This window comes from Octopus bimaculoides, chromosome 16, assembly GCF_001194135.2.
Source record: "Octopus bimaculoides isolate UCB-OBI-ISO-001 chromosome 16, ASM119413v2, whole genome shotgun sequence".
Lineage (NCBI taxonomy): Eukaryota > Metazoa > Mollusca > Cephalopoda > Octopoda > Octopodidae > Octopus > Octopus bimaculoides.
Window position 1 is genome coordinate 55,566,509 of NC_068996.1, and position 9,779 is coordinate 55,576,287.

At 38.8% G+C, this 9,779-nt stretch overlaps 1 protein-coding gene across 2 annotated transcripts in view; it reads right to left on the reverse strand.

Annotated features, from left to right (window-relative positions):
- Window positions 1-9,779, reverse strand: part of LOC106875932 (uncharacterized) — a 35,787-nt gene that overhangs the window by 17,297 nt on the left and 8,711 nt on the right. For both annotated transcript variants that reach the window (XM_014924259.2, XM_014924252.2), the window contains exons 2-6: window positions 8,239-8,359; window positions 6,391-6,511; window positions 3,526-3,696; window positions 2,612-2,854; window positions 508-666 (exon numbers count right to left, since the gene is read on the reverse strand). In XM_014924259.2, the coding sequence (XP_014779745.1) occupies window positions 508-666; window positions 2,612-2,854; window positions 3,526-3,696; window positions 6,391-6,511; window positions 8,239-8,359 (815 nt within the window). The remainder of the gene's footprint in view (window positions 1-507; window positions 667-2,611; window positions 2,855-3,525; window positions 3,697-6,390; window positions 6,512-8,238; window positions 8,360-9,779) is intronic.

Sequence of the window (9,779 nt, forward strand, 5' to 3'; positions counted from 1 at the left end):
AAAGGTGACGCTTTAGATACAAATAATTACAGAGGCATCAAGCTGTTAGATCAGGTTATGAAAGTTACGGAGAGGGTCATAGTCCAACTAATTAGGGAGTGAATCAATTTAGATGAGATGCAGTTTGGGTTCGTGCCAGGTAAAAGCACCACTGATGCCATATTTCTAGTAAGACAGCTGCAGGAGAAATACCTAGCCAAGGATAAACCTCTGTACCTGGCCTTCATTGACATGGAGAAAGCCTTTGACAGGGTCCCCCGATCCCTTATCTGGTGGTCAATGAGGAAACTTGGGATAGAAGAATGGTTAGCGAGAGCTGTGCATCCAACTGTAGAAGCCTTGCCAAAGCACTCACTTGACCATGATGCTGTCCTTGGAGAAGCTGAATCCTGTCAACCCATCCAACATGGAAAATGGATGTTTAATGATGGTGATGATGATGATGATTATGATTATTCCATACAAAGCTGTAATAGCACCATTTTCAAATGCAAAAAGATTTCTTACCAATGGATATCCAAGGTTGGCAGCTTTGAGTAATAACTTAATAGCTTCAGACTTTCCCTGACTTTTGTTAGCAACTTTTCCATGCAGGTGTAGTACAGCCAGGTTAAATAATGCCCCACAATGGTCCTGATCAGCAGCATCTGTATAATATTTCACAGCCTGGAATTGAATTTAAGTAGAAAGAAATGAAATCAAAAATGAAACAAATTAGCCGTGTACTGCTCCAGCAATTTTTAAAGATTCATCTGCCTCTTCATTGATTTAAAGAAAACTGTGATCATTACATCCGTAGTAAAAGGTCCAGGAGGAACTGTTGAAAATTTTCATGGTCATTTCACTCCTAGCTCTCCTGATTTAAACCCCTTGGACTTCTATGTGTAGGGTGTTATGGAGAGGGAAACCTATAAGCATGCCCAGACTCTATAGAGTCTGTATAGAATCTAACGAGCTGTCCACAAGGCTTTGGCTTTCATGGATACAAAAAACTTTGGTAACTCTATGACTAAAATTTAAATTTTTGTTGTAACAATTACTGCTCTGTTCTTTAGAGTGTGCTTCTTTTCTGACATGTGTTTTGTTAATTAACTATATACATAGACATGCATATATGCACATAGAGTACATACATATATATTATCATCATCACCATTTAATGTCTGCTCTCCATGCTGGCATGGGTTAGACAGTTTAACTGGAGCTGATGAGCTGTACCAGGTTCCAGTCTGGTTTGACACAGTTTCTACAGTTGGATGCCATGCCAAACCAGACCGGAACCTGGTGCAGCTCTTTGGCTCATCAAATATATATATATATATATAATACACATACATACACTACCGTGCAAAAGTCTTTGGCCACTTTAAGCTATTGTAAATTTCTACTAATTGCTAACTTATAAGTGGATGTTTTGCATTGAGTTTTTACAGATGAAACATTTGCCCTGTTGGAGTCATTTCCATACCTAACCGTGATATTTTGTAGTAGGGGTTCTGAATGAGAGAGGAAGATGTGAGTTGACCACCAAAAATGGTCGTGCAAAAGTTTTCGGCCACCTCACATAAACCAATCAAGATACAGTGTTTTAAAACAGAAAAATGTTTATAATGAAAATTTATTACATAATGTTCATTTGAAGAAGTTATTGTACATTGTTAATATTTCGTGTGGCTTCCCTTAGTGTGAATAATTGCTTCAATGCACCTGGGAAGAGATGTGTACAAATCCTTCACCATCTTCACAGGTATGAAATGCCATTCTCTGTGGCTGAGCTCCGACAACTCTTCAAGATTGCGTGGATTCTTCTGACGAACACTTCGCTTTAATTCTGTCCACATTTCCTCAATGATATTTAAGTCAGAGCTCTGAACTGGCCAATCTTTCAATACAATGATACCATCATCAGTCAGACTCTGTAGTGTTGCATGTGATCTGTGGCATGGGACTTCGTCATGCTGAAAAATCTCACCTTCATCCAAGTCTGCTATCAAATTGTCTTTCAACAACTGGATGTATTTGGCACTATTCAAGCTACTGTCAATTTTAACCAACTTTCTTGAACCATCACTTTTTATGTATCCCCAAAGCATCAGACTCTTACCCACAAACTTCACTGTTTTTGCTGTGTGACACAGGTTGTTTTGCTTTCCTGGAAGTCTTCTGACAAGTTCTTGCTTATGCCAGCATAGAAAGATGTTAACTGATGAAGATCATAATTCAGTTATTTACATAGGTGCGGGTGGCACATAAAATACACCATTTTGAGCATGGCCGTTGCCAGTACCGCTTGACTGGCCCTCGTGCCAGTGGCACATAAAAGTACCCACTACAATCTCAGAGTGGTTGGCGTTAGGAAGGGCATCCAGCTGTAGAAACTCTGCCAAATCAGATTGAAGCTTTGTGTAGCCATCTGGTTTCACCAGTCCTCAGTCAAATCGTCCAACCCATGCTAGCATGGAAAGCGGACGTTAAATGATGATGATGATGACTAAATATAATTTTTCCAATTGATGTAGCCATGTATCTCCTCTACAACAAGACAATGATGATATGAGGATGTGATAGAATTAAAAAAACAAAAGAAGAAAACAAAGACCATTTAACTAACCTTTTTGATATTTCTCTCAACACCAGTTCCTTGATCATAACACAAACCCAAGTTGAAACTTGACTTTGAGTATCCAAGTTCTGCAGACTGCTTCCAGTAATTGATAGCTTTAGAATAATCTCCCATACTGGCAGCTTTCACTCCATTCAAGTACTTGTCCACACCAATCAACATATTTTCAGTCAAGTCCTTTATTTCTTGGGTAGCATTTTCTAAGTCTTGCTTGTGTTTCAAATCAACATCCTGCAGATATTTAAATAAAATGGTATTTACAACAAATCTCATATATTTCAAGTACAATTTGTGATTGAAAATATTACTTTCTTTTGTGAAATTATAATCATTCTTTTGTCTAGAATGTTAGTGGGGTATTATATAGAAGTTTTCCCTTCCTGACAACATGGAAGGGATTTCTTCAAAGCAGTAATTATTATTATTATTATTATTCTGTTGTGGATCTCAAAGCATATAATGTTATAAATAATAGCTTGAAAATGTTTGGTATAGAAACCCTTTTGGATAGAAAAAGTCAAAGGCTGCCCATAGGACTTGAACCCACATCTACTGTAGACATGGCAGATGTTCTACTATTGGACCAAAGCCAATCCTTTGAATTTCTTTCTAAATTTTAGAAACTTTATTCTTATCAATCAGAATTGTATGTTGTTGATATTATAAGAATTTATAAACTTTTACAAGAATGTGAAATAATTCTTTTTTTGGAATAATATATCTTGAAGCACATACATAAAGCTTTAAACGATATCTTGTAAAAAACCCTTTTGGATAGAAAAAGTCAACAACTGCCCTTGGGACCTGAACTTGAATCTTCTGTGATCTTTAGTTCTTTAAAATAAAACAAAACCCAAAGCAAGAACACAAGAACATAAAAACAAAAGGAAATGGTAACTCACATCTTCCTCTGTGGAATTTACCACTGATCTCTTCTGGGTGGAATCAAAGATTGCTGCTTGGTTAAAGGGGAAGACAAAGGTTAGATACTTCAGCAAAGATTGTTTGCTGAAGGTATCGTGGTACTTGAGGTACTGTTGATTGAAATGTAGACCAAGGATTACGATAGTACCCTGTGTGAGAAAGAGAAACATTGTGAAACAATAAAAATGCTTAATTATACATTCAACCGTTCAGCATACAAATTACTCTATGGAATTTAATGCTTACTTATTCAAGTTGCTTTGAATTAATCATGCATTATTTTGTAGCTGTGATTGTTTAGTTTTAAGAATGACATTGTAGGGTAGGTGTAAGAGACCAGATATGGCCAGTTTGACCCTAAAACTAACAGGATAACTGGGCCAGAAATTTTTAAATGCTAAAAACAACCGACATTGTAGGGTAGACATGAAAGGCTGGATCTGGTCAGTTTGAACATAAAGCTGGGACAATACTTGCACTGGATACGGCCAATTTAAATGCTAAAGAGTCAAAGGTGAAACACAATGATTATGTGAGGTTAATCCACTGGATCCTATTGCTATGGATCATATCTCATTTAAAACAACCACAACACCAACAACAACTATTTGTACCATAACAAACCACTACTCTATAACCACCACCACCCCTTTAATACACAACTATTACTACAGTCATTGCTGTAGTAATCATCCTCACTCTCTCTCCTGAAAGTGAGTAACCATGTAGTTCTTCTATAAGAACCTGCTTGCACCCCAAAAGCCTTCCCTCCTCTCATACTCTATACCAGTGGTTTCCAACCTGGGGTTCGCAAAGGTAGTACTGGGGGGACCGTGAACTAAATTTAAAATATCATATATATATATATATATATATATATATAAACATATTAAAAGGGGTGCATGGGAAAACTTATTTAAATAAAAGTGTTGAGAACCACTGCTCTGTACCCTCCTCTCCTCACATAAATGCAACTCAGCTCTGCCCCTGGGGATTTTGCACAGTCTTATGAGCATCATGGAAATCTCAGTAGTATCAGTGGCACAAAAAAAAGCACCCAGCACACCCTGTAAGGTCATTAACATTAGGGAGAGAATCCAGCTGTAAAATTCATGCAAAAGTAGATAGACATGGGAGTAGTATGATGTAATCCTTGGGCCCATCAGACCCTGCCAATCCGTCCAACCTATACCAGCATAGAACATGGGTGTTAAATAATGATGATGATGATGATGATTGCTGCTCTCACTATCACCACTACAACTGCAGCTGCTACCAGTTGTTACTGCATGTCTTGTGTATAACTCTTAATTGCATCCAGTGGTGAGGCCCTGGTTCGGGAGTTCCAAGATCCTGAGGAGTATGGAACCACCCCCTTAACTATTATTTGTTCTCAGGTCAAGCAGCACATGTCATGGTCCCAGCTATGGGCTAATCCACATATTAGGGCTTGCCTACCTATGTATGTAAAGAGTGGATCTGGCAGACTCTGTACAAGAAACCTCCATGGCTCACACAAGGAGAAGGCATCTGCAGCAATGCATTGTGGAGTGCTTAGAACAAGATGACACAAGTAAGATACCTGTCTTGACCTGGTCTTGGTACCAGGCTGAAGGTGGTCAGTGACAAGAGAGTGAAGATGATGGTGTGCAACGCTTCACTTTAAAGAAAGTCACAACCTAAGTCATCAGTCATCCATAATGGTGACCAGATGACCCTTGTCACTTTGATGGACAAACATGCATAGTGAGATGATAAGCTCCTTGTCAGAGGCACCAAGGAGGAATTTAAGCTCAGACTATAAAGAGTTGGAACGATGAACACTAAATTCCACCTGCCCACTGCCCTGTAGATGTACTTCATTCACAGGCCCAGTCATGGCTGTGTGATAAGAAGTTTGTATCCCAGACACATGGTTTTGGGTTCAGTCCCACTATGTGGCACCTTGGACAAGTGTCTTCTACTACAGCCCGGGGTAGGCCAATTCTTGTTACTGGATTTGGCAGACGGAAACTAAAAGAAGCCCATTCTATGTGTGTGTGTTTAGTGTGAGTGTATATGTTACTGTCTCCTTACCATGACATCACATGATAGTTGTAAATGAATATCATCATGATGGAAGCAGTGTTATTTATTTCCATGTCTGACCCTGGGGGAAATATTACCTCATTTGGAAACAGTTGAGGGTTAGTGACAGGAAGGGCACCCAGCCATAGTAAATCTGCCTCAACAAATTCTGTGCAACCCATGCAAGCATGGAAAAGTGGATGTTAAAACAATGATGATGATAGCCCCAACCTCGTACAAAGGATCAAAGACAAAGTTAATCTAAGTGGGATTTGAACTCAGAGCACAAATACCATGGACATTAGGACTGCATCATCATCACCATCTAATGTCTACTATTCCGTGCTTGTGCAGGTTGAATGGAGTTTTTTTTTGAGGCAGATTTTCTATGCCTGGATGCTCTTCCTGTCATCAAACAATGTAATATTTTCCCATGACCTGAAATGTTCTTGTAGAATATTGGAAATGGAAGACACTGTTTGCATGGCAGAGACACTCGTTTATAACCATCACAAAATGTCATGACAAAGAGATACAAATATATACCCACACATGTACATACATCCAGACGTGTTTCTTTTTAGTTTCTATCAAATTCACTCACAAAGCTTTGGTTGGCCTGGGGCTATAGCTGAAGATACTTGCCCAAGGTGCCACACAGTGTGACTGAACATGGAACCATGTGCTTGGGAAGCAAACTTCTTACCACATAGCCACACCTGTGCCTATGTTTAACTAAATAGAAATGAAAAGAAAGCAGTTTTAGTGGAACTTACGCAACCAATAATGCCAAGTGCTTTCGATGGATTTGTGTGATAAGACGAAAAGTTTCCATTGTAATTCTTCCATTTTTCTTTAGGGTTACAGTTTTCTTGAAGAGGAAGATCGACTGATTTGCTGCAAATGGAAAATATATGTATTTATGTTAACTCTTCAGCTTTCACATTATTCTGATGATAAATGTAATATTTATTTATTTACATTATTTACAATTGACGGATATTTGTACTCATCTTGTTTGTTGTTAACACATTTCAGCTGATATACCCTCCAGCCTTCATCAGGTGTCCTGGGGGAATTTTGAACCTGGGTTCTCATTCCTAAGGTATTTTTCGATGTTAATATTATTATAATTATTATTATTCAGGTCACTGCCCGAAATAGAACTTGGAATCTTCGGGTTAGTAGCCCGCGCTCTTAACCACAACGCCATATGCCCACGGGCATATGGCGTAGTGGTTTATTTATTCACATTATTTTGAATTAATCATGGGATTATCTTGTAGCTTCAAGATTTTGGTTATGTGATAGCTTATCTGTAGAATGACTTTGTAAGGAGAGGTGTGAGAGATCAGATCTGGCTGGTTTGAACATAAAACAAGGTAGGGTATCTGGGCCTGATATGGCTGGTTTAAACACTAAAGGGTGAATGGTATAGCAGGTTTTTTTTTTCTCAGAAACTATTAGCTCCTTAATTACACCTCCCAATTATTTGAACTGACTCTTATAAGGTAGGCTAGCCAGGTATCACATGTATAGCACAACACCTATACTTGTTCATCTATCATAGAAGGGGTAGAGTATTTGAGGGAAAGGAGTTTTATGCTAAGGACAAGAACAGGTACCTTGCTGTACAGAAGATACATGCCTATTCCACAATGTGAAGTGTAGTAGTAGTAGTAGTAATTGGGAAGAGGATAAAAGATGGTAGTGATAGGGTGCTAGAGCAAACTATTAAAGTACAAGAAAGTGAGAATAAGAGAGGATATGGTCAGTGGGTCAGGGAAGGGAAAAGAGGGTGGGTACTTTCATAAGTGTGTGAGGGGAGAGTAACAGATGGTTAAAGAACGAGGGTGGAGGACATATACCTGTATAGAGAGGGAGCTCAATAAAGATAGATGAGAAGGTAAGGGGATAATAAGAAAGGTGTAGGAATGGTGAGGAGGGAAATGTAGGTGTACATAAGGGTAGCTGGAGGCTCTGCCTGCTGCCAATCCTCATCTGTTTCCAAGCATAGTGAAACATGTTCTTGTGGAATAATGATAATGAATGACACTGCTTGTTTGACAGAGACAATCATTTATATAACAATCATGTGATGTCAAGACAGAGAAGCAAACACATAAACCGTCATCATAATTTTATGTCCATTTTCCATGCTGGCATGGTTGGAGAGCTGCACAGGCTACAACTGTCTGTTTTGGTATGATTTCTATGGTTGAATGCTCTTCCTAACACCAAACACTTTACTGAGTCGGCTAGGTGCTTTAACTGTGACACCAGCACGGATGCCTCTATATGGCACTGGCACAGGTGTTTTTATGTGGCACCTGGACAGTGCTTTTATGTGGCACCTGCTCAGTGCTTTTATGTGGCACCTGCACCCATGAGTCTGCAAGACAAGGATCTTTCGGCTGGAGCTTTTTTACAGTTTCATCTACCAAATCCACTCACAAGGCTTTGGGTGGTCTGGGGACAATAGTAGGAGACACTTGTCCAAGGTGCCATGCAGTGGAATTGAACCTGAAAGGATGTGATTGGGAAGCAATCTTACCACTCAGTCATGCACAAAGATATATTACAAAATTAATCAACGAATGTATACAAAAATTAATTATACTCACATATCACAGAACTGTGTATTAGTCTGCTGTGGTTCGTCACAATTTTCGTAGACTTTCTCAGAATCTTTCTGCAGATTCTTCAAAGAATTATGAACCAAAGATTGCCAGCGTGCCCGAAATACTACACAACCAGACAAAAAGACAAGAATAAAAAAGTGAGAGAAAAAGAGTAAGAAAAAGGTGTTTTGATTAACTGAAATAAAGATTTTAGGAAAATGAAGGGCACCTGCTTCTTCTCCCAACCACATAAGCATTGGGTTAGTTTCACTGCGTGGCACTTTAGGCAAGTGTCTTTTACTGACAGTGACTTTGAAGTTTTGGTCAGCTAACCCATCACTGAACTGTTGTGTGTGTGTGTGTGTGTGTGCATGCATGTGTATGTGTGCATGCATACATAGATATGTGTGTATTTGTGTATGTCCTCCACCACTGCTTGACAACCAGTGATGGTTTGTTTACACACCCATAATTTAATGGATTGATAAAAGGAGACTAATGCAATATTTGGAAAATAAATACTGGGGTCAATTTGCTTGACTAAAACCCTTTAGGTGGTGCTGCAGCAAGGCTGTAGTCCAATGACTGAAACAAATAAAATGGGGTGTGTGTGTGTGTATGGGGGGGGGGGCTAACATATAAAAAACGGGGACATAAACACACGAAGCGATGTATGTATATATATATATATATATATATATATATATATTGAGGTATATCATCATCATCGTTTAACGTCCACTTTCCATGCTAGCATGGGTTGGACAATTTGACTAGGACTGGTGAACCAAATGGCTACACCAGGCTCCAATTTGATTTGGCAGAGTTTCTATAGCTGGATGCCCTTCTTAATGACAACCACTCTGAGAGTGTAGTGGGTGCTTTTACGTGCCACCTGCACAGGATCTTGCTCGAATGTCTTTTCACGTGCCACTGGCATAAGTGCCAGGAAGGCGACGTTGGGATCACGCTCAAACGGTGCTATTTACATGCCATCGGCACGGTATATGTAATGGAACCATAATCATCAGAACCCCATACAAAGTTGCCCACTGCCATAGGTGCGCGTGTATATGGTTCTGCTAATTACAGCTTAATGGTAAAATTCAAAAGTCTTCGTTTTGGCGCGCTAATTCCAGGAATATGTCTGCAGAAAATATTTACTGCGTTGCATATATCCAGTATGAGAACTCGGTAAGGGTTAATATATTATTAATAAATAGGGTAAAAAATCATATATTAATTAATATCGATTAATTACCAGGAAGTTAGCACATTTAAAGAATCAAAGAGATTCAGCAACGGTATCTGCAATCTCAGGGGATTAAAGTACAAGGTCTTATTAGACACAAGATGTAATCTATTTCTAGCACATTGAATGTCCACGTTAGTGGTCAACATCATATATAAAAATGTACTTTAATCCCCTGAGATTGCAGATACTGTTTTTGAATCTCCTTGATTCTTTAAATGTGCTAGCTTCCTGGTAATTAATCGATATTAATTAATATATGATTTTTTACCCTATTTTTTAAATAATATAT